The sequence below is a fragment of the Aplysia californica genome, unplaced genomic scaffold (genome assembly GCF_000002075.1).
Source record: "Aplysia californica isolate F4 #8 unplaced genomic scaffold, AplCal3.0 scaffold00485, whole genome shotgun sequence".
NCBI lineage: Eukaryota > Metazoa > Mollusca > Gastropoda > Aplysiida > Aplysiidae > Aplysia > Aplysia californica.
The window spans coordinates 197,615-222,897 of NW_004797755.1; the positions used below are offsets into that span (position 1 = coordinate 197,615).

The following is a 25,283-nucleotide window of genomic DNA, read 5'->3' on the forward strand; positions in this document are numbered from 1 at the left end:
CTGAAACTCCGAAATCACAAAAGAGTTCCCCTACCGGGTCTGTATACTTTGTGACTTTGTTCCCGGTTACCGGGTCTGTATACACTCCCTTTTAATATCTCTCAATGGAGAGTGTAGGACCGGTAGATCTATTCATTAAAATTTTGTCAGGGGGGAGATCCCCCTGAACCCCCCTCCTCCGCCCCCACCTACCCCACATTCTCGCGCAATAATGTACGAGTGGTCCAGTATTCTCCAATCTTCCCATTCAGATGCTTTCGACTCTCTAGATCTAGATCTAGATATAGATATAGATCTAGATATAGATTCTGTACTAGATCTAGATATTTCTAGATTAAATGTGTACAATTTCAGATTTCAACACAACGAGAAGTTCTCATGTCTCATGTAAAATGAGTTTAGCCTTAGAAGTCACACTGGTCGGATTTCAAAAGTCTGAACAGCCATAGTTCTTCATGAACATTGTCAATAGTGGGTGTAGCCACCCCGTTTTATCAAACACTCGGCACAGCATCGCGCATGGACAGGACATGCTTTCGGAGAATTTTTTGGGGAGGACACCCGTAACGAGCGACCACTATGAGACAGAGCAGAATTGAGGGCTTGGGGTAGGGGTAAGGCGTAAGGGTAGGGTTAGGGCTAGGCGTCTTCTTTATTGTGTTTGATGTGGTGGTCGCTCGTTACGGAAGTCCTTCCACTTTTTGGGGTAAGTTCTACCACTCCTGGACGAGGTAGCCCAAGAGTTGTTGAAGGTTTTTTGCAGGAGGGTGGTTGTCCCTTTTTATCTACCTGTCAATGTGATCCCATATGTTCTCTATTGGGTGCAAATCCAGACTACAAGCTGGTCAGACCATGCGGTTGACAGTTCGCTACTGCAGAAAGTGCACCACGATGCGTGCGCGATGTCGATGTTCCAAGGCATTGTCGTCCTGCGTACAACCTGGGGTCTAATCTGATGCAGGAGAGGAACATCAAAGGGACGCAGGATTTCCTCCCTGTACCTTGCCGCGGTCAAATTGCCCTGTATATGGTACATGGGGACCTGTGGTGAGCTGAGAAGCCTCCCTACACCAGAACGGACCCTCCACCGCAGGGCGCCACCTGCTGGATGCACTCGGGGTGGAACAGCTCTCCTCAGCACCTCCAGACGTGGGCTTGCCTGTCTGGGTGCAGCAAGTTGAATCTGGATTCGTCCGAGAAGACTACCTCCTGGTACCACTGACGTCGTGTCCACTGTAAATGGCGAGCAGGCCACACCTGGCGAGCTGCTTTGCGGGGCGGCTTGTGCCTTGGGCGCCTGGCAGGGACACGAGAAGCGAACCTGGCTATACGAATACGGTTCTTTGCCGTCTCCTCGCTCTCGTGGACATTGGCTGTCACCCGTAGTTGGTCCTTGGTGACATTTGCAGTGGTGGTTCGTGACATCGCGGCCTGTTTGACGATGAACCGGTCGATGCTGTTGTTGGTCAAACGGGGCGGTTCTGGTCGAGGCCTGTCTAGACCCTTCCGGTTGCTCGCCATCGTTCTTGCAGCCTCTGTATGACTGATGGGGACACCCCAAGAAGTTGTGCAACAACTGGGAACTTGGAGCCAGGTAAGGGCTCGTCCTCTGTCGACGTCAGGCAGCGAGCGTCATTGGACCATCGTGTTGTAATGAAACATGGCTGAAAAACGCTGGCTTATAAAGGGTTGTAAGTGAGCAATATTCACAGCTAAGACATCTGTTTAGCACGTGCCAAGCTTAGTTTTAGCTAACAGTCCCTATGCCAATGTTGCTGAGTCAGATAAATTTAGCCCATTTTATACGCTTTCGGCTGTGTTTCAGAGTGCCCTGCGCCGTCGCTATGAGGCTGGTGCTGGCAAATTTGCAGTACATGCAAACTGTGTCTAGTCGTCAGTGTGTGTGCCAAGTTTGGTTGACTGATCTTAACGGGTTTGTGAAATATTGAAGTTTGAATTTGACAGGTGAAAACACAAGCTGTTCCTTGACTTTTTTGGGCGAGTTTAGATCTACTAGAGATCTAGATCTAGATTATATAGATTTAGATATCTAGATTCTAGATATTAGATTTAGATCTAGCCCAGATTCTAGATCTAGTCTAATCTAGATTAAAGATGGACCCTAAGTCAAAGTGTAAGTGTGAAAGTTAATATGGAAATTGTTGGTATTAAACATGTTGAAAGACAAGTGGTGGTGGAAGTACAGGGCTTGAATTAGGTGTTCAGGAGGGCAGGCAAAAATTTTCTGGGGCACCAAGGCAAAAATTATAGGTGATCATTTTGTTGATTAAAGGTGGTAATACTGGATCATGCATCACAACGTTTATATAAATAACAATACAATTTATTCTTGCTCTCAGCAAAAGTATAGAGTTATCGGAAAATTTGTAAAATCATGAATGAAAACTAAGTAAATCACTAGATGATCAGAATATTGAAAATATGTTGGCTCACACAACATAGAAAAAGACTGGCTTACTGTTTGTCCCTTATGGGAAAAAACAAGTGATTAAAAAAAAAATATCACCAGAGAAGATGATTTCAGAGAATAGTTCTGTTTTATCAGGACGTCTATTTGTGAGACACATCTCTTGCCACTTGGCAATGCAGGGTTCTGGGTTGAATTCTTTGATCTCAGGACCATTGGGACATATAAGCATGATCTTTTCAAGCACATCTCTCAAAAGCAAATGCCTTCAGTCACCAAGGATGCTCCTCTTCACTTGTCTTGTTCTCACTCAGAGGTAATAAGCCCTGACTTTCGGAGAGAAACATAAGCCTCTTTCTTTATTTTCAGTGTTGAGCATCCTTGGTGTTGAAGCAGTCTCATAATGAACTATTAAGTCATTCATCTGTGTCTCACCATATTCTTTCAACTCATCTATTTTGTCGATTACAGGCACATTTGTCCTGTCAAATATCCCTGCACTCTTCAAAACTTTACCTTCTGATGTGCCAGAAAATCTTTCTTCCAAGCACAGCACCAGCTTATCCAACACATCTTTCATGTTTGTATTCATCACACTTGCACTTTCTCTCACATCTGCAGTCTTGTTTTTCATCCAGTTCTTTTTTTAGACACTGCTGAGGTTTGGTTAATGTGAGTGTTCGCACTTGCCATGACAAAATGGACACAATGGTCAAGCTGAGCAGTGTCTGACTGAAGCTTTGATGAGATTTCAGACAAGTCTGACAGGATTCCTTCACACCCCCCCCCCCCCTCTCTCTCTCTCTTCTACGAGTGTATCTTAAAAATTAAAAATAATCAATAATGCCCCCCCATCCCGGAGTCTGTTACTGTGTACTTAGACACTGACATTGGGTAGATCTAATGAGAGTGCAGTCTTTTGACCTTTGACATACTACACAGCCCTAGATCTAGATGTAGTAGGCAATTCTAGTTCTAGATCTAATTCTGGTTTTACGTGTCGTGTCGTAAGGCCAGCTCTATTCAGACTCCGAATATAATTTTTGTCTATTCGGCCGGACTCGGGTCCGAAAAAAATGTTTTATTTATTCGGACTCAGCTTCTAAGTGAGTTGTGTGGGTGTTTAAGGAGGTTACATAATATAACTGTCGTTGGGGGATTTTACGTAAAACCAGAAGTGTCAACAGATCTTCACAAGTACTGGTGAACAGTGTTTTGAGTAAACTTTCTATGTGAAAGATACAATGTAGTAGTGTTGCACTTGCAAATTTCTAAATGGTATACTATTTTTTGCCATCAGGTTTTAAACTAAAAAAGCACAGGTACTGGACTCTGAAGTAACAACCTCATCATGTTGACAAACAAGGTTTTCATCAAGAAAACAAAGAGTGGAGGGGTTATGAAGATTGTGCGGGAGCACTATTTGCGTGATGACATTTCCTGTGGCTCTCCTGCTTGCGACAAGGACTGTGAGGCTCTTGACAGATATCCGCTGGAAGAGAAGCCAATCAGCGACAGCAAGCTTGTGCCAGTTCCTCACTACATAGTACCAGACACAAATGTTGTACTGCATCAGGTAACTAATGTACTAGAATTATATAATATTTCATTACATATGTTTAAATGTTCTTGAAGACTGAAAAAAATATGGTTGGTCTACTATGATGCTACTGTTCTACTTGACACCTTAATCCTTCCCTAACCAATTGCCATTAGCACAGGTAGACCATGGTCAGTCAGATAGATTGTCATGTGGACTGACACCAAAAATACTCCCCTTTTCTTTACCCCAATATAGAAAGTTGAATTATTACAAAACAAAGGCATGTTTCACAATACTTTTTTTCCGATGAACCATCTATAAGCTTTCTTTATTGTAAGGTCATTGTAAGGATACCCAGGCTTATGACTGTGTAAATCTTGTTTGAAATCTAATAATAATAATAAATAGCATTTGTATAGCGCATGTCCCCACTGGAAAGCAAGCTCTATGCGCTTTACACTATATTAAATTACTCCGGCAGACCATAGAACACTTAGAAACATTCTCAGCTTCCTGGGAAGCATGCAGTGCAAGCAGCTGGTTAAGCGCTCAAACTCTAACAAACTGACAGGATCTTTCAGTCTATAGCTGGGTACCCATTCCCACCTGGGTGAAGTGGGGAAAATTCATGTAAAGTGCCTTTCCCAAGGGCACACCGTCGGGCCCGCTGCTCGAACCCCCGAGCCCGCAACCTCACGATTACGAGTCCTGTAGCCTAACCACTGTTGTATATTGTATACTCAATTCTTCACAGCTACTCTTTTGAAAATCGTATTAATTTGTTTATTAAATTTTTCTTTGCAGATTGATATTTTGGAGGATCCAAGTGTCAAGAATGTTATAATCTTACAGATTGTCCTGGATGAGGTATTTTACTTTTTGTCTTACTGATAATTGTTATTGTCTCTATTTGCTGTCTGCTTTATGGTAATTAGCTTTTCATGTAATCCTTTTTTAAAATATTGCTTTCAAAACGTTGTTGTCTTTCTTTGTTGGTATATGTTACCTTAAAATTTTATTTTTTTTGTCAATCCTTTGCAGATTCGTCACCGAAGTGCACCTATCTATAAACGAGTGAAGGACATGCTCTGCAACTCTGCCAAATGTTTTTACACCTACTGCAATGAGTTCAACATGTAAGTAGGGTCTGTCATGCCATAATTAACTCTACTTAATCTTGCATTGCTTTATTCTGATTATATACGTATAATTACTGTTGACAGATTTATGTAATATGCTACACATTTAGTCTTCTATTGTATGATGAAGTAATGGATCCTTCCTAGACAGATAAATGGATAAATTTCATTTTTGTTAGAGGTTGTATAGCTTAATGAGACAATATTAATTCTGTCTTTCTTGTGAAATGAATCCCCGAATTTGATTTCAGGCACACATATGTGGAAAGGAAACCGAAAGAGTCTGCAAATGACCGCAATGATCGCGCCATCAGGAAAGCAGTAGGGTGGTATGCAGATCACTTGATTAAGGCAGGGATCGAAGTTGTTCTGTTGACTAATGATGCTGATAACAGGAAGCAAGCTGTGGCTGAGGACTTGATGGCTTTTACTGGTAAGTTTACGGGTTGAATTATTATCTCGATTGCAGGATTTGATTTGCTTTCTTTACATGACGGTAATCTGTGAGTTTTAATTTCGGTAAGTATGAAACTTATTCTCTGTAAATGCGTCATGGCTTAATATCTATGAGATGTTTTCTATCAAAGATGATACCAAGAAATAGTATCTTTTAAAAAAAAGTGTACTGCATGTTGTTTTGTTCGGTTTGTTTACAACCTGAAAATGAAAAAAAAATAAATGATTCTACAGACTTTTTCTGGAGTCTTACTGTGTTCATAGTTTTATTTGTGGTGACATTTTGGAATACTTTTATTAATCTCATTGTGATTCTTTCTGTTCTACCTTCAGTTCACGACTATGTAAAGAGTTTGTCCAACCAGTCCCTGATTGATCGCCTGGCCAATCCTCTGAACCAGTCGGTAAGGATAGGTCACCAATTTAGACATCATGACTATTGGTAGAGTTTTGGGGACTATTCACCATTAAAATTTTAAGGTTAAAAACTTGTTTGGTGTGGATGCTTAACGAATTTTGTAGTAAGTTAGAAATCTGAAATTTATGGTATTTCTACATTACTTTTTGAAGAGAATTTTATCTGGGAAGATATATGAAGACATTTCTTTGTTTCTCACAAAGTTAATACATTTGACAGTGGCAATAACATACTCTTTATGTTTACTTAGTGTTTCTTTCCTCCCATGAATGCTGTTTTGTTTATTGTTATGATGGAAGAGATTGAACAGTATATTTTCGGCTTTTAGGAAAGTTAAAACATACAGTGGTTTGGCATATTTTTTAAATTGTATTTTGCTGTTCAATTTTTTTTTCCCTCCAGAGTGACTTTGGGGGAAAAACTCTGTTTCCTGAGCACCTCGGATTGGCAGAGATCCAGAAAGGGATTCGATCTGGGAAGTACCTTCAAGGCACTCTTCTCATCAGTCGAGAGAATTACTTGGAAGCTAATGTCAGCGTCAGAGATCAAGAAAACATGGTAATAATAGGTTGAATTGACAAAATAGAGATATGAATTGATACTTGTTACTATTCTGATAAGAATTATTGTTGTGCCACATGGGTTTGCATCTTTTAGAAATATCCCTTCTTGGTTGTGTCGAAAGGTATGGTGTGAAAAAAAGTCGGTTTTGCGCTGTTTTTCTGAAGGATGTACCTCCTTCTTAACTTAAATATTTTAAGAACACAATGAAAATTTTTATTTCGTTTCACAGGATACAGTTTTGAGAGTAAGATATTTCAATCCGATTATAAACATGCAGCAAGTTTTTCCAGTATACAAACAACTTTTTGTCTTCAGAAACCTCAGGTTTAAAACATGGAAATTAATATTCTTTGAGTTTGAAAGGCTTGTGTTGTTTATTTTTATGTACGAATGAGGTCCTATTCCTTGCTGCATTTTTATAGGCTGCCATGTTTTTGTTCAGCAGTTTTAGTACAGATAGAAAAGATAAGTTAAGTTTTTGATGTATATTCCCACCTTGCTTTCTTGCAGGTGTTTGTTCAAGGCCTGTACAACTTGAACCGAGCTGTGAACGACGACAATGTGGTCATTGAAATGTTGCCAGAGGCCGAGTGGAGCTGTCCGTCCTCGATGGTGATGCGAGAGGATGATGCCAAAGACGAGGAGGATGAGGCAAATGAATCGATGACAGATACGGTGGGTAGCTCAGCTGCATCGTCTCAATTATATTCGAATGAGTTCTTCATTGTGCATTTGAAGTTGTAGACTTTTGGACATCACTTAACTAGCACTAAAATAATTAGAACATATATAATGTCATTCTTTCTGCTTAGATAAGGGGTACACTGGGAGGGATATCATGCACTCATTCATCATCATCCAGTGCCAGATCTGCGACAGACATCGGTGATCATGGTTCTCCATTCATTCCTTTGCTCGGATGCTCTCAAAAAAAGCTACGTTTCCCTGATCTTTCCCTGTTACTCTTTTGTTTAGGTTCCCTAAGTATGTTGTTCTGGGCCTACCCCTGTCTCGCTTGCCCTGAATTTTGCCAATGAGAGCTAGATGTTCAAGACCCTTATGTCTATTCAGGTGTCTAAAAAACTGCGTTTGTCGTTTCCTGATTGTTATTAACATTGAACGTCCCACGTGGGCTTCATCAAGCACTAACTCATTACCAGATTATATAAAATATGAAGTCAAACCTGCTGTAAGGAACCCCCCCCCCCCCCCCCTCTTGTGTTTTATCTACATTATAATGGTATTATCCAAGAGCACCACCTGTTTAAGATGATCACTTTTCTCCTTGACATAGACCTGCATGTTTGCCGACAATCGTCTGAAATCCGACAATCGCGACCCGACCCGCGAGCCGGCCAATGCTATCGCTAGGCCCACCTGTATCAGTCAATGTGCGAAGTGCGAGGCCTGGCCAACTGCCAGCTCCCCCTTTTTCTCCCGTCGGCTTTGTCGGCACTTTCGTTTTCGTGCCGACGTCGGCGTTTCCGACATAATTGTCGGAACCCAGGTAGAAATGCGAATACGCAAAAGGACGACGACCTAAATTATCTACTTTCAGTTTCGTGCTCGAGCGGCCATTTGGAATTTTGTTTGTGGACAAATTCAATTGTTCAGATCATGTGGGTTCATTCAAGTCCGATTCACTTGTTCTAGATCTAGATCTAGATTTTTATAGATCATTATAGACCTCAATGGAGGATTCATATTCCAATTCTATTGTGTCAAACCCTATCATAGGTTGTGCTGTAGTATTTAAAAAAGCATTTTATCAGGAACGTGAATTATTTATTTATTTCTAGAATCTAGTTCAAGGCCTATTCCTGTTCACTTGTTCTACAAGATCTCGACCTAGAATCTAGACCTAGATTTATTTAGATATCTAGATCTAGATCTAGATCTATATGGAGGATTCATTCCAATTCTATTGATAATTGTGTTTGTATCAAACCCTATTATACTATACTATAGTCTAGATGTAGATCTAGCAATGTAGATGTAGGTCTAGGCCATACTAATGCATGCTCCTTGTTTGTTTTGGAGTGTGGTTTTTAATTTTTTAATTTTGGACTTTTGCTGGCCTTTTTACATGAGGCCCGTTGCAGGTTCTTTTGAGGGGTATGCCTAGGGTTAGGTCTCTTCTTTATTGTGTTTGTTGGGGTGGTCGCTCGTTACTCGGAAGCCCTTCCTTATGACACCCACGTAAGCTCTTATGGGGGGAGGGGGGGCGCAAAATTTTCAGACAATCTGGTTGAGGCTCACATGCAGGTCTATTGACAATGCATGGTCATCTTGGACTGGTACTATTGCACTTACTTTCTGCATTAAATTGTTTCTTTAATATAGTTCATTTTTTTTTTCTTTTTAGGAAACACTTATTCGCAACAAAGTCCCGAAAGAGCTAAGACAGCCAACTGGGCATGTGGTTGGCATCATCAAGCGGAACTGGCGACAGTACTGTGGAATACTGCAGCCCTCTGTGATCATGGAGGTATGACATATACAGATAATTTGCTTGTGACGTGGCATATTTTTGCCTACACAGCATTTCACATAGTAGACTAAATATTTATTGTTTTTGTGTTTGTGTGTGCATGTCACTGTGGGTGGTTGGCAGGTGTTCTGGTGTGGGCTGCCCCTTCTTTCCCAGCAAGCATCTATCACCCTTATCTCTCCTCTTTTTTTTTGTATGTTACTATCTAGTCGTACCTCTAATCTTTGACGCTTATATGACGTAATTGTGTTTTAGGTGCCATAAAACTCTAAATTTTTAAAAAACTAACTACTTTCTCAGAAATATTCTTATCTGTACTGAATTTTTTCTTCCAGAGGACTCGTCATTTGTTCATTCCGGCAGAGAAAAGAATTCCCAAAATTCGAATTGAGACTCGTCAGGCACAGACTCTCATGTCCAAGAGGATCATTGTGGCCATAGACAGTTGGCCCAGGAACTCGAGATATCCGCTGGTCAGTACACTTTGACTTCAGTTTCCATTGCAAAGATTTCCCCACTGGACGTCTGAAAGGAATGAAAGTTATATTTTTTTCAATCAGATATGAAGGGATAAAGCTATGTATATATCTGAGAAAGAAAGGAGTTATGTTTCCATGAGATGTTAAAGAAGCAATATTTTCTGGACTTCGTCTGGATGTGATACTTCTGTTTGACTTGTTATTTACATAGGTTTGATCATGGGCAGTAAGGTGATATTTGTATAGTGGAAATTCCAGCTCAGCAGCAAGTCCAATGCACTTTACAATCTATATTATATCTATTCCGTCACTGTGCTAAGTGATGCTAAGAAAATATATTATTTCCAAAGGCTCGTACACATTGTATATAATTTAATGGTTTCATTAATATAGGATGCTGCCTTTCTTTAACCGTCCCTCTCCTCAGCATGTCTTTTTTCTAGGGTTTGTAAAAATGAATTTTTCTTACACAAATTGTTGATTTTAAGTGTAACAATTTGCATGTACCAGTAAATACATTTACTGGCATATAAAAGCAATAGTTCTGAGGTATTATCAAGCTCCTACCTAGCTCACCCTCATCGTTTTATTGACAGGGTCATTTTGTTCGCTGCCTGGGGGAGGTTGGAGACAAGGATACAGAGAATGAAGTGTTGCTGTTAGAACACGACGTTCCCCACGCCAACTTCTCAGAAGCTGTCCTCAGTTTCCTCCCCAAAATGCCATGGACAATAACAGAAGAGGTAATTATATTTCAATGTGCTGTCATTTATCTCTGCATTGAACTGTAAATAAAGTGGTAGATATTTCCATAGGTTGTCATTTTTGTTCTGCCATGAATGTTAACCCTTTGAGCTATCACTCTCTGAGCATGCAAGACTCTTGCACCCAAGCTCCTTAAAGACATTTGTTAGATATTTCGATGCTTTAAGAAATAATGCTTAAAAAGAAAGTTTGCCCCCATTATAAAGGGTATCAACACCACAGAGAAGGGGACTGTCATCCTTCCATATATTACCCTCACTGACATAACGCACACTTTTAGAATCACAGGAATGCTCCTACTTATTGGGTGCTATCATAAAGGTTTCTCAGGCTTCTTTTTATATATGTCAAACCATAAGAACTTTTTTCAGCCCTGAGTACAGTGTAGTTGTTTTCCTCCTTGAATCTTTTAATGCATTAGGTCTAGTTTGCCTGTTCTATTTTCTCTTTTCCTGTGTTTTTTTTTATCCAGGAAGAGAAGCGAAGGAGAGATCTGCGTCATTTAGACATTTGCAGTGTTGACCCTCCTGGATGCACAGATATTGATGATGCTTTGCACTGCAGAGAGCTTGAAAATGGAAATTATGAGGTATGCCAAGAGAAATTTTATTTGAACTTTTTTTTTTATTTACAGGGTGGGGTGTAATTCCTTCCAAAAATGTGAAATGTGTGATTTTTGATGGTGTCTCAAACTCAACTACATTCTCCTACCCATGTTTGTGTACACATGTGTATTTATTCACTCGATCTCTTTGTCTCTTACTTAACATGCCATTGTTAACGACCAAGACAAATTTCTCCCTGCGAGATGAATAAAAATTGTCATTGTCATTGTCGTTGTCTGTCATATACACATTCTTTTTTTTTTGACAGGTTGGGGTACATATTGCTGATGTGTCTCATTTCATCAGACCAGGAAATGCTCTGGACCAAGAGGCAGCCAATAGGGGTACTACAGTCTATCTCACTGACAAGGTATGAGCAAAATTGCTTCATTGTTTGGGAAAAGTATGTTTTAATGCCCTATCCAACACTGTAAGATTGTTTATGAGCCGAGATCTCCAATTATAAAATCACGTAACCGATAATATATGAACAAGTCAAGTGTGTAGCTAGCATTGATAACTCCTCTACATAACTCAAGTTCTTGAATGATGTGTCATCCCCACTCGGCAGCTAGCTCAAGGTCTTTGCGCTTTACAATCTATTGGCAGTTATTTGTTTTTATGTGAGTGCACATATGTGAGGTAGCGTGGTGGAATCAGGCGCTCGTCAAAATAATGAAATCGAAGACAACAGCAGTTTTCTCCCTGCTTGGCAATTTAAAAAAAAAAATTGTTTTTTGGCTAAACACCTTTTATGTCCATTTACAAACACATTCCTTTGAGGATTTCACCGAAAACGTTGATTAAAGGCACAAAAATATAAATTTACACTTTCCATGGACTCTCCAGCTTTGGAATTTTCCAGGCTTTGTCGGCCATTTTCTCGCTAATCTTACCTCTTAAACCAGGTGACCCCCACCTCCTTCAATCCAAAATATCTTCACTTCTATTGAAGATGGATGGGTAATTTTTTCATTGAAAGCAAGACAAATGAACAAGCTTTAAGATACCAATAACTCAATATGCCCAAAAAATGACTCGAGCCTGATTCCACCACGCTGCCTCAAATATGCACATTTCTGCTTTTTTTATGTGGCATTTTTCTTCTACGTGGATTTCGAAATAAATGAACTTCATTTTTTATTCTTGCATTCTTCTATAGAATTGCTTCATCTTTATGTTTTGATGTTGATATGAGGCTGGTTCTGCATTTACTTGAAAGAAATATAAGAGATTTGCAATGACTTACCTATTTTCATGGATACTGTCATGCCTTTGTGTACAAACAAGATTGAAGTATCTGTTCTGTTGTTACTCTTTACTTCATTATTTTTTTTCCTTCATCCCTGACAGAGAATTGACATGGTGCCGGACCTGCTCAGTTCCAACTTATGTTCCCTCCGATGTGATGTCTTCAGGTTTGTTTTAGCACTTCACGTATGTTTGGTGCTTCTCAATTAATAGGGTATGGCCTTGTTACTATAAAAATGTTCAAGTGAAACAATACATTTTTCAACTTTCTAATTTTTTTTGTTTTGCATTCTCATCGTAATATTATTATTACTTTGTCTTCTGTTGACGGAGTCGGCTTTCTCCTTTTTCACGATCTGTTGTTGGGATTACATTGTTAGAGTGTGATATGCTGTGATATATTGAAAATTTGTTTGACTTTGTAGTGATTTTATATTTATTTGTGTTAATATTGTTTTGTTATTATATATGAGATTTTGCCAATGGGTGAGTCCCTAAAATATAGCACAGAGGGTTGATTATAAAGTTTTTAATATTTCGTTTTTACTTGAATTTTTCTATTCATGTATATCTCCTCCAACAAAAACATGTATTTACAGACCTTCAGACATGCATGCTAAGTTGTGTAACTGGCGTTACGTAACGTCAAGTCAAATTCTTTCGGACATAACGATGATGACACATTTGTAAAGAATTTGTGCATACAAAATTATTTTAAGTTTTCTTGTTTCTTTAATTTTCAAACATAAGCATGAAGAGCGTATGAAATGGTGAGAATCACAGAAACAAGAAATTCTGAATGCCGTTTAGTTTGCATTTGTGTCATCATAGTTTTGTCTGAAAGAAATGAAAAACTTACCGTTTTCATATCTTAATTTCTTTTATGAAAATTTGGGCAAACAACGATTCAGAAGATTCAGTTTGACACACAATGCATGTTAATGATGAAAAAATGCCACTTAATTCACATTTTACTATGAATCTCTGCAAAAGATCTAATATCTTTTGAACATAACCATGATGACACAAAATGAAAAATACCTGAAAAGTAATTTACGGAACATAAAATTATTTTAATAGTTTTCTAATTGCTTTAATTTTCAAACATTGAGAGCATATGAAATAACAGAAAAAAGAAATTCTGAATGTCTTTGTGTTTGCATTTGGGTCATCATAGTTATGTCCGAAAGAAATGAAAAACTTTCCATTTTCGTATTTTACTTCATTTTTTGGAAATTTTGGCAAACAACAGGTCAGGAGATTCTGTTTGATTCATAATTCATGCTAATTAAAAAAAAAATGCCACTTAATTATTTTACTTACTATGACTCTATGCAAAATACCAAATCTCTTTCGAATTTAATCGTGGGTGGTTGGCCGGTGCTCTGGTGTGGTTTGCTCTTTCTTTCCTGTCAAACATCTATCGTCCTGATCTCTCCCCCTTCTTTTTTGTGTTTGTTACTCGCTTGTAAAACCTCTAATCTTTGGCACTTATACGACCTTATTGTGTTGCAAGTGCCATAATACTCTTACTAAAAAAATTTTTTAATTCGATCATTATGTGGATAAATGTTTGTCGTCATTTTGGAACATATCAATTTACTTCAAATTTTCCTCTCCCGTTGACATCGAGCAAAGCACACGCGGTTACATCTAGATCTACCACTACCTGACCATTGGAACACAGTGCGATGTTAATCTTTACTTGTTTTAAATTTTCTAACATAACATGTTAAGATTTGATGACGACATAAGAAAACTTAATGGGTTCATCTCATCCATCATTATTCTTCTCGTCGTCTTATATCGCACAACAGTACTCTTTGAATGGATCGACACGAACAATGCACGTTCCTCCATCTCTATTATTTCTTGTTTTCTGATTGGTACTTTCGAACATAACAAATAATGACAGCACGAGACATCACAGCACAGGATTTGTTTTCAGCAAAATTATGTACGATCACAGCTTCGGAATCAGTCAGGCCAGAGAGTAAACATTGTACGATATTATGCTCGTTCCAGGGCCCCATTATGGCCGATAGAAACAAAGTTAATGGGAATCGAAGTTGCCTTGCGAAATGACTACCCGAGTTATGCTCGAAAATGAAAATCTAGAAGGCTCATAAACAAAAAACAGCTACAGTTATCATTATTCCTGATATAGCACCACAAATAATGTTGTTGTTGTAGTAGTAAAAGTGTAGAAGGACGAGTTTCTCAGCGATTATTTCATTATTGAATTTGACGACAAAAAAAGTACGAACTCGACGCATTGTGTTTTGCATTCTAAAAATACATCGATTTCAGAACTAAAAATATTTGTAAGATTTCTTCAGATGGCCCGACTTCTATTTCTCTGCTCCCATAGCTGAAACATCATATTAAGCACAACGCATACAATTTTCAAAGCTGTAGCACCATTTTTGGGGGGAATAGGAAAGGATTTTGTAACATATATGAAGAAACCCCCACCTATTGGCAAAGGTTCATATATATAGTTGTTGTCAATATGAGTAGTATGTTCTGTGACAGTATCAACTACTGAGGTTTATAAATGCTAAATTTTAAAGTTATTTTTGTACCCTTTTCAAAAATATTTCTCTCCAGATTTGCTTTCTCAGTCATATGGGAGATGACAAAAGATGCTGATATTGTCAAGACAGATTTTACCAAGAGCATTATACTCTCCAAGGTATGCAATGGGTTTTAAAAAAGCTTTGCTTTTTCATACTATTTACAGGCACATATGTATAAACTGTTATTATGGATTGCACATTTGAAAAAGGGATGGAGTAGGGACTCTTGTACACTATTTTTTTTTTTTTACAATAAGACTTGAAAGTAACATTTTTTTTAACATGCTGTAACTGGATATTTTTAATATAAAATGCTCCTTTTGTTAAAGACACGGTTCGCAATTGCTGTCTTTTTTGACAAAGTTGTGTTTGAATATTGAGAAACTGAGTTCAGTCTGTCTTTTTGTGGTATGTTGGTATTGTTGGGGGTCAATGCTATATGGGGAAGGAAGAAGACTTTTAAACATGTTGTACTGAAATGCTCTGACTTTAAATCAAGTTTGTAGTTGGGGAAAAAACCCACGACAACCCTCAAATCATTCACAGGAAAGATTTTGGCCTCTAATAATTTCTATTTGTTTCAGGCTTTCCCAAAATTATTGTTTTCTACAAGTTCATAACTTCTGTTATTGCTGTGGAATTATTTTTTGTAGTTTTACTTCTTTTGTTTGAAGTTGATAAGTTCTATCTTGTACAAGAGATGGGAAGCTGTTGTCTTGAATAATTCAAACATTGTTTTTTTTTGTCTCAGGCATCATTAACCTATGCTCAAGCTCAGATTAGAATTGATGACCAAAACGATCACGGCAACCTCACCAAAAGCTTGCGGGGCCTCAACTCACTGGCAAAGATTCTCAAGAAGAAGAGATTGGATAATGGGTACTTTTTCATTTTTCTGATATCACTTTAGCATATACAGTAATCTCTGCCTAAGATCCCACCGCTTACGACCCCGGTTCGCTTAAGATCCCGCCGTTTTAAGATAACAGAATTTTTGCTATATGAAAGTCATCCCTAAGATCCCGCTCTGATTCACTCTGAAAGTCTACATTCGGCTAAGCTCCCGCATTTCAGATCATAACTTGCGGATCAAAAACCCGGGCGGGACAGCTGATCAACCAAGAGTGGAAAGTTGACATCAATAAACTGTCCGTCGCGTCAAAGATCAGCCACTATCGTGAATGTGATCTCATACACGTTGTAAAACTCGATGGAGCGATACAATATTTGCCCCAGACGGGATCACACCGGGGTGTGAACTGACCGACACATTTGTTTTCCCCTCACATCACACTCACACCTGAGCTCTCCCCCTAAACTTACATCACTCGCTGGGTGGGTAGGGCCTACACATTCCCTCCAGGCAGGATCACATAGAACCGTGAACTCTTCCGTGACCATTGCAGCAGTTGTCTCTACTCCCGAATTTGCGAGACAGACTGAATTTTAATTGGTGCGTTCACAGCGTATTGGGGTGTAACGACAAAGACGGTCGGGGAGAGGGGGGCACGGTCAGAGATAGAAAGCTATAAATTTTTGACTGGTAAAGGGGAGGGGCAGCTGGATAAGCGTAGATCTTGAGACTCATGAAAGGATAATAAGTGAAAATGGCACGTCTCATGCCACTATGCACTGTGATAGGTCATCAAGGTTAACCACTCTTTGCTCGCCATATGCCATGAACCCACCAAGGGGGCACGTCAGCTCATTGTAAGTGGAGGGAGACCATTTTACCGATTGTGAGCCTTAACAGGGGTCACCATAGATTCTTCCCTGGGTTTGTCGGTTAAGATCCCGGTTCGCTCAAGATCCCGCTTTTCCTTGCTCCCGAGCACCGGGATCTTAGGCGGAGACTACTGTATTGCCAATTGCCATTTTTTTATGTGAGTATTTAAAGAAATTTCTGGCAGGTTGTTGGAAGATGCCTGTGGTAGGTTCTGCTTGTGATAATTTTTTTTTCCCAACTCTGAATGACTGTGTGAGAGCTCTAATGTGGTTTGCTCCTTCTTTCGTATCAAACTTCTATGGTCCTTATCACTCCTTTTTTGTGTTTGTTACTCTTTTGTAACACCTGTAACCTTCGGCACTTACATGACTTCATTGCATTGCAGGTGCCGTAATAGACATGCCAAACAAATAACTGCGGTGCTGTTGATGTGCTTCTCTTTTACTTTTACCAAGAAAATTCTGTGTTACATGCATTTCATTTCTAAGAACTGTAATGAAAAAACAAATCTTGTGATGTACATAGGTTTTTTTTTTTGCTATTCTTTGTTGGATCCAAATCTTTCACATAAAATTCTTCTAAGTCTCCTTGAATGCAAATGTGTATGAACATATTATGTTCAAATTCAGATTTTCTGTGTGTCTCACATGATCTGTGAACATGTTGAGCAAGACTGTCCAACAAGTGAGTGTATAGTGAAGTCTGGTTGAATCCACCCTCTGCTATACCTGTGTCCGTTCTTTGTGTTTTTAGTTTTATACTCTAGCCTCAATCATTGTAGATTGTAATGTGGGTCTTTTGTGTCTGCTATATTGAAAGAAAGGGTAAGTCTGGAATCAATTGATGGATTTTTGTTATTTAATAGTGGCGAACAATAACTCTTCCCTTTGCAGCCTGTTTGATCTAGTAGATTTTTAGTAATAAAGAGATGTTTCAGTAATGCAGTGTTCTTGTTTTTCAGTGCTCTGAGCCTGGCTTCTACAGAAGTGAGATTCCATGTGGATAGTGAAACACACGATCCGATTGATGTACAGACCAAGGAGTTGAGGTTAGACGAAGGGTTAATGTTTTCATGTAGATTGTGCTTGCACACATAACCTACATGTGTTTATGAACGATATGAGCAGTCTCTTCCTATAGAAGGTTGAATATGATTTGTGGTGTTTTCTTCTGTACATCTTCCTGATATTGTTTTGGTCTATATTATTTATTTTCTGTACTCCATGTGACCATCTCTAGCACGGTTCTTTTCCACACTGTATTTCAAATGTTCCTCTACATTTAGATAAGACCAAGAATGGACAGCGATGAAAGAATTGAAGAGAATTGAGAGGAGGTTATAATTTAATCTGTTGTAGCTTTTTAGAGGGCCTTATTGAAGTTTAAATGGGAGCACAAAATGGCTGTCATAGACTGCTGAGTCTCGAGACTGTTGGAAGACAAAAAAAATATTTGTAATGGAAATGAGGGAAGTCTTTCCATTTAGATAAAATTGTTGTGACATGCTGACATTCTGGCATTTTTTTCTTCTTTGTGAAAATAGTTTTCATGATCAGCCTTGGTTTTTTTCCTCCTATGTTTTTCTTGGACAGTATTTTACCCCTTTTTTTTGTTGTTGTTGTCTCCTTTCAGAGAAACAAACTCAATGGTTGAGGAGTTCATGTTGTTGGCCAACGTTGCCGTGGCTGAGAAAATTCTCCATGAGTTCCCTGACAACGCTCTGCTCCGACGTCATCCATCTCCTCCATCCTCCAACTTTGGCCCGGTCATCAAAGCAGCAGAGTCAAAGGTTATTATTATAAGTTTGTTATTGGTGAAGATTGTCAGAGGGAGCCACTTGTAGTTACAGCTTTTTACTTGTCTGTTATCATGGTCTGTGGCTAACTGGGAATGGGAAAACAAGATAACATTGTTGTGCTGGCGCATTTCTCTAAACTTCAAATACAGAGGATTGGTGTTTGCATGACTCTTATACAGTCAAAGATGTGAATGATGCAATGAGGGGACAAAACATTGAAATAAAATAAGATTTTTGTCTAATTTGTCAAAGTAATTGCAGTCTCATTTTTGTTGTTTGCAAGGTGGGTTTGAATTTTGTATAGTATGAAGTATAATAAAGTATAATGCTGAATTTCTCTACATTCTCTGTAGCCTACCGCATTTTTAAAAAAGTTTTATTTACCTGTCTGCTTTCACTAGGGAAACAAAGCTTGAGAAAAAGTTCACCTGTCCCTCACCGACCATTGTAGTGCTTTTGGTGATGAATTTTATCTGCGACAATGAAAGTTGAGGATAGGACACAAATGGGTTTCTTGTCCTTAATGGACTTTTTTTTCTCTGAGTTCTGGCCTGATGCGGGATTGAATGCTTCTTGGTAATGGTCAACACCATGTCTAACAGAGTGAAAATCTTTTCTCATCATTCTAGAATTTTCCTCTTTTAGCATTGGTTGGTAAAAGGCTAAAGATAAATAAATCTTAAATGCCCAGTCAACTCCTTATATATGTCACACTTCTTGACAGATTTCTTACTTTCTCTGTTTTACAGGGTTTTGAGATTGATGTCAGTTCTGGCAAAGCTCTCGCTGACAGCCTGGACAAAGCTGTGGTGCCGGAGAACCCATACTTCAACATCATGTTGCGTATTATGACCACACGCTGTATGATGCAGGCTGTCTACTTCTGTAGCGGCATGTTGCAGCCCTCGGACTACATGCATTACGGCCTGGCCGCTCCTGTCTACACACACTTCACCTCACCGATCAGACGGTTAGTGTATTCTCAGGGTCGTGTTTACTTCTAGTTTGCTGACATGGTAATAGCAGCATTTTATTGTTGTATTACAGAATTGATAGAATTGATGCTGTTATAGAACTACTTAAATTGTATAATTATTTGTTTTTCCTACTTAGGATTATTCTTTGAATTTCTGTTGGAATATTAAGTGAACAAAAAGCAAATGAGTCATGTTCTGCAAGAATTAAAAAAATCAGTTGGATTATCTATGTTGTTTCTTTTGTGAAGAGTTAATTCAATAACAATTGGAGAACTGAGTGAATAGATATTTTGGGCACTTGTTTATTTGAACTGCTGTTGAGGCGAACTGATCATCAATAAAAGAAGCATGTGATATGGTTTGAGGAAATACAAGGTACTTAGTATATGCTATATACTTGGAAACTCGCAGAAAATGCAATAATGTTTAAAAAATGAGGAATAGTTCATTTTATTTTGTGTCATTTATCTTTATACTCATCATAGCCATCATTTTTGGACAGTGCAAAATGTACTGTATTTAATTTCCTTTTTTTTCCTCCAATTGCTGTCTCACAAGATCACACAAAACGAATGTTACGATTTTCCAGGTACTCTGACATCATTGCCCATCGTTTGTTAGCCGTGAGTATAGGGGCAGATTCATCCTACCAAGACCTCCTCGACAAGTCCAAAATTCAAGTGAGTGTTCTGACCTCTCTGCAGCTTTTGCTATGACAGTAAATCTTATGTAGGTTATGACTGAGTCATGGAAAGTGGCACTGCAAGTTTTGTGAAAAATTTGAACAATATTATGGTAGTAAGTGTCTTTTTGTATCATTTTTGCTTTGTGATTGTGTCAAAAAGTTAAACTTCTAATTTTAAATGGTTGTAAGAGTTCTGTCCACATATAGATATAGTATGATGTGCCTGTTGAAGGAACGCTTCCAGTGGAAAGAAAATGACCTCAGTGTTCTTATATATGTTGTAGTCTTGTTCTTCTGTACATTATGATGAATAATTGCATGTGACATTCAACTGTTTATATTACAATCTTTTTAGCTGTCTCTTTGTGTTTATTCTGTTCTATGAAATACTTGTAAATTGTAACAAGGGAAGAGTCTTGTGTTATGTTTCGAAGGGTCAATGTTAAACTTGTGACTGATCTGCATTTCAGAAAGTGTGTAACAACCTGAACTTCAGACACAAGATGGCACAGTATGCGGGTAGAGCTTCTGTCAACCTCCACACACACGTGAGTTTAGCTTTTCTTTCGTCTAGGTTGTTGCACTGTGTTTAAAATTAACTTTCTATAAGATAGCGTAGTTTGTTGCTCATATTTCTCCTCCAACCTCTCTCCCATTACTTGGACAATCATCCTGGGAACTTACTGTTTTGTTGAAGAGCATATTATTTTGCGTACATGGTTTCATCATCTACTTTTTATCGATTTAAATTGAATGAAATCTTAATGTTCCTTTGCCATTCTTTGCTCACGTAGTTTTCTTTTCTGTTCTGGTTTTTTTGGCCTCTATGCTCAAGTGAAATATAGCCTACTGCCTTCCATAATTTGAGAAATGGAACATCCTGAATGGGCTTTAAAAAAAAGTTAAGTCAAAGATTTAAAAAAAGAACTTTTAGTATGATATATGGCTCAGTTGACAAGTGTTTGACAACAGTAAATGCTACCGGGGCTCAAGCCCTTTTAAATGTATTTCTGGATGGACAGGTTTAGAGTATGTTAACACAACTCATTTGCCCATTCTTTCGAAGATAGATTTTCCAGTCAGCAGGTCTTCCCCCTCCTTTAAAAACCCACTCAGTGGTGAAAGGAGTTTAAAAGTTTAAACGGAGATGAGTTAACGAAATTTTCTTTTGATGTTTTTCAGCTGTTTTTCAAGAAACGGATCCAGGATGAAGAAGGTTACGTCCTGTTTGTGCGCAAGAATGCACTGCAGGTTCTCATCCCCAAGTACGGTCTGGAAGGCACCGTTTTCCTCAATGATGAAAACAAGAAGTCCTCAAGCATTTTTGTTTACAATGAAGAGGTAACAGATTCAGAATGCTTGCCAGGGGAAATGATATCTCTATTTGTCGATAAGAGCTTGCAATTTTTGTTGTTATGAGAGCTGAATTCAGGAGTTTGCTTGTTTAATTCTAAAGAACAATGTTAAATTGTGTGTTTATTGCTACCCAAAGGTGCTCACTTAGTGTAAATGTTTTGATGGTGATAATATTGAAAGATATAAGAATTTTTTTTTTTAACTCATGTCTTCTGTGACATTTTTACTCTGAACAGTTTCACAAGTAACAGTTTGTCTCATGTTCTTATTTGTTTTAAGAAACAAATTCATTTTAAGGGCATTAGTATATAGAAGAGTGAAGAATTAGAGATGCTCATGTTTGTAATGGCTTAAAAAATAGGTGGCATATTTACAATAAGTTTTGTACTCAGCAACATAATTTCCCTTTTCTTTTGTATGAATAATAAAGTTACAAAAGTAGGTGAAATTGCCTTGACTCTGAAGAGTAAGGTCACTCGAGAGGAGTACGGCTTGACTTAATTAAGGGCGCGGCTGTTTAAAAATTTGAAAAGGAAGCTCCAGGTCCAAATGTTTGTGATTTCTAAAGTATAAACTCAACATCTTCACATTTTAAGTGAGACTATTGAACTTTTGTTGAATAAAAATCCATGCCAGACAGAATGAGTGTTGTATATGGTGGAAACAATTTGCAATGATTGCACAGAGGCTACTGACATTATAAAATATATTTGGCCTTTGGTTGTCCTTTGTGGCTTGTACTAAAAAATGGAGGTGTTCTTTAATCTTTTAGTCCTTATCTTATTTATCTTGTTAGAAAATTTGAATTAGTTATTTAACAGTGCAATAAATATCCTTTTCTTTTGTCGTCTTTCCCAGGAGAGCACTCAGACTGCAGGGGATGTAATCTTCCACGTCTTTGATCCTGTCATTGTTCAGCTCAGTATCGACCGGTCAAACGTCCAGCACATGAAGTTGTCACTGAAACTTGTTAAGCCCCAGGTAATGTTTTGTGATTCAAAACAAGCCCACCTCATTTATTTTGTTCTTTCCATTGCAATAATAACCATACTGTTTGTCATTAGGTAAGAGATCTGCAGGGGCTCTGTGGCCTAGAAGTTAAGGTTTTCCCCTCTCATTCAAAGGTCCTAGGTTCGAATCAGGGTAACGACCGAAAAACATTCATCTCTAAATTGTCTCCTTTCACTTTTTTCCCTTCTCTCTTGAATTATTCTGACATCTGCTTTTGTCTCCACTTTATTCCCCCACCCCATCACCTCCTTTGCCCCTCTACTGGGCTCCTGATTCTTTCTGCAACCTTTCTACTGCTATTACTTAGCTCCTTCTTACTGTTGTCTTTGAACCACACCCCTGATCTTCTGGTAGGAAAGATCTACTCCTTGCCTTCTGGGACAAGGGCGAAAAATCTCGGAGGTCCCTTGTGCATGTTGCGCTAGTTAAAGATACTTTGGTGGTCTAAAATTGATAAGAGTAGGCTTCGGCTGCCACCCAGGAGAAATAAAAAATTTCCTACCAATTGAAAATGTTTGGTGTGTCCCGGACGCTCATATGGCCTAATGCAGTTGCGAGCACCGTTAAACACTTACCTAAAAAAAAAAGAAGAAATAAAAAAGATCTGCACTCTCTAGGTTCAGGCTCGATTCTGAGAGAAAAAAAAGTACAAGAATTCGGTGGGAAAAGGGTTAGGTTCAAACCCACATAATTTGCTCTGGAATCGCTGGATAGAGATACAAAAAATTTAGTAGAAACCAAGTCATGCTGAAGCAAAAGTCTTGCTGATAATGTCACTTGTGTGAGGTTTCTTGGGAAGACGTACACTCCCAGAAAAATTTTCTAAACGATTTATGACTTTTATTCACTTTCAATTAATTGTGAAAGAAGTTTATAGGTAAATAGGATGTACTAAGGGTGAATTTGTTGGGTTTTTTTTTCTGAAAAATGGGTCTCTGTGCTCTGTGGTGGCCTTCTTGGATTTTCAAACCTGTTTCTTAGTGCGGAAGAATTTCATACAAAATATTAAAACTACAGCTTGGCAAACATATATGGACTGTGGATCTATGTGAGGATTTTGACCTATCTTTAAAAATAAAAAAGTGAGCCCAAAGTCAGTGGACCCCAGAGAGTCTGTTGAAGAAACTTTGGGGTATAATGTTCCAAAGAATTTGAATATTTCCACATGTCCCAATTTCCTCACACAGATACCCAGAATAGATCTTAAAGTACTTGTATGCCAAATTTGAAGCTTCTAGCTTCAGTAGTTTTTGATAACGCCTTGCACCAAGGAGGTCACATATAAGCCAAAAAGCAGATTTTGAGAAAAACAGGAAAAACATTAATTTTTTAAAGGATTTTTATTTCAATATTATGCACATTTCAAATGCCCTTTTAGGTCATTTAGGTGTTTTTTTTCAACAGTTTCGTCTTTGTGACCCAATAGAACGGATGTCAAAGGATGTTTTCCCGCAAAAATTTAAAAAATCAATATTTTGAAAAATTGTTATTGTTATTTTCTGGGATCGCCGACCCAGGTTTTCCCTTAAAATTAGTAGTAGGAAAATCCCTCTTTTTTGCATGACAATAGCTGGCGATTTAGGCGGGATTAAGTTTAGGGAAAGTTTTAAGAATTAGGATATAATGGCTTTGGTGTTTGAGTGGTTAGACTACACGACTCGTGAACAAGTGGTCATGGATTCTTTGTGGCTCTCAAGAGCATTGTCTCCTTGGGAAAGATATAGTTTCCCCTCTGCACAGTTGAAAGAATATGAAACCAATATTATAAGTGTGAAAAATAAAAATCCCTTGACAACTTTTCTTCAAGCTGGGGTGGGGGGGGGGGGGGCGGCGGCAGACAGCCACTGGCTCTTATTTGTTTTGTTGAATGAAGAGGAGTGCATTGACACAATGAAGGTCATTTAATGAATAATGCCGGTGTTTTTTATGCCCCCATCAACACAATTTCGATCATTTAGGAGGCGGGCTTCCTGACTCAGAATGAGAGGGATATAATGTCATAGCAGAAAGATCAAGGTACTCAATGAACCTTTGCCCCACATAGGAATCAAACTCAGGTCTTCTGTGTGCTGCAGTGAAGCACCTAACCCCTACACTATAGTCCCAAGGCACTGGTATGGTCATTTAGTTCAGGAAAAAAAGCAGGAAAGAAAGAGAAATAACAAGGGGAAAGAAAAGAAATTGGACCTGTCTGTCGCACCCTCCGATCACCTGATAGCAACAACATTAGTAACATCCCCAACTTTCCTGTCCCTCCCCCCTCAGGTCCCAGGATTCAGTGTGCCATCTGCCAGCGAGTCCAGCGAACAGCAAGAGATGGACACGTCATCAGGCACCTCCCTCTCATCAAAATCGAACGCAGATGTCGGAAAACCTCCTCAGAAGAAAAAGAAGAAGCGATAAGGCTTCAATCCTGGCAGCTTTTGTAAATAATTTCTGTGGCTCTTAATGATGTATTTTAATACTTTCATGTATAATGAAGAAATGACTTGAAAAGGGGAACCTTACACTTTTACCTAGATTTGGTGCTTCAGTCAATGTACTGACCAGTTGGATAAATACTATTTTAGAGATATGACACATTGCTGGTTTAACACCTAGTTTTAAATACATGATGTAAATGTTTGTGCATGAAAAGAGTTAAAAAAGCCTACATCATTAACAACACTGACTTGTTGATGTAATTTCTTGCATACTTTGCTTTTGTTTTTAAAGAGGAGGCTGACACTGGCAATACGATCTTAGATCAAGGAATCAATTAGTTTGAAGTAGACTTATGCTGAAGAGGATAACCTGTGGAACTCGCATTTAACTGCCTGAAAATTATGTTTTGTTTTGGTCTATATAGTATTTTGTGTTCTTTTGGCAAGGGGCATCTCTCTTAAGTAATGTTGAGAGCTGCCTTTTGAAAATGAACACAGATCTTGTTGAATTATTTTTACATGCCTTTACAACGCATATATTCGTATATGTAATGTCTTGCTTGAAAATAAAGCGTCAAAACACATGGTA

General features: G+C 38.5%; 1 protein-coding gene across 1 annotated transcript in view; it reads left to right on the plus strand.

Annotated features, from left to right (window-relative positions):
- Window positions 1-25,283, plus strand: part of LOC101849077 (exosome complex exonuclease RRP44) — a 27,864-nt gene extending 2,581 nt beyond the window's left edge. Inside the window, exons 2-24 of the mRNA XM_005105674.3 lie at window positions 3,729-4,004; window positions 4,776-4,838; window positions 5,013-5,107; window positions 5,362-5,543; window positions 5,900-5,970; window positions 6,387-6,542; window positions 7,059-7,223; window positions 8,914-9,036; window positions 9,375-9,512; window positions 10,115-10,261; window positions 10,756-10,872; window positions 11,157-11,258; window positions 12,242-12,306; window positions 14,750-14,834; window positions 15,470-15,597; window positions 17,406-17,492; window positions 18,077-18,233; window positions 18,992-19,212; window positions 19,809-19,899; window positions 20,375-20,452; window positions 21,087-21,245; window positions 22,119-22,241; window positions 24,537-25,283. Of these exons, the coding sequence (XP_005105731.1) occupies window positions 3,780-4,004; window positions 4,776-4,838; window positions 5,013-5,107; window positions 5,362-5,543; window positions 5,900-5,970; window positions 6,387-6,542; window positions 7,059-7,223; window positions 8,914-9,036; window positions 9,375-9,512; window positions 10,115-10,261; window positions 10,756-10,872; window positions 11,157-11,258; window positions 12,242-12,306; window positions 14,750-14,834; window positions 15,470-15,597; window positions 17,406-17,492; window positions 18,077-18,233; window positions 18,992-19,212; window positions 19,809-19,899; window positions 20,375-20,452; window positions 21,087-21,245; window positions 22,119-22,241; window positions 24,537-24,674 (2,916 nt within the window). The 5' untranslated portion in view covers window positions 3,729-3,779 and the 3' untranslated portion in view covers window positions 24,675-25,283. The remainder of the gene's footprint in view (window positions 1-3,728; window positions 4,005-4,775; window positions 4,839-5,012; window positions 5,108-5,361; window positions 5,544-5,899; window positions 5,971-6,386; window positions 6,543-7,058; window positions 7,224-8,913; window positions 9,037-9,374; window positions 9,513-10,114; window positions 10,262-10,755; window positions 10,873-11,156; window positions 11,259-12,241; window positions 12,307-14,749; window positions 14,835-15,469; window positions 15,598-17,405; window positions 17,493-18,076; window positions 18,234-18,991; window positions 19,213-19,808; window positions 19,900-20,374; window positions 20,453-21,086; window positions 21,246-22,118; window positions 22,242-24,536) is intronic.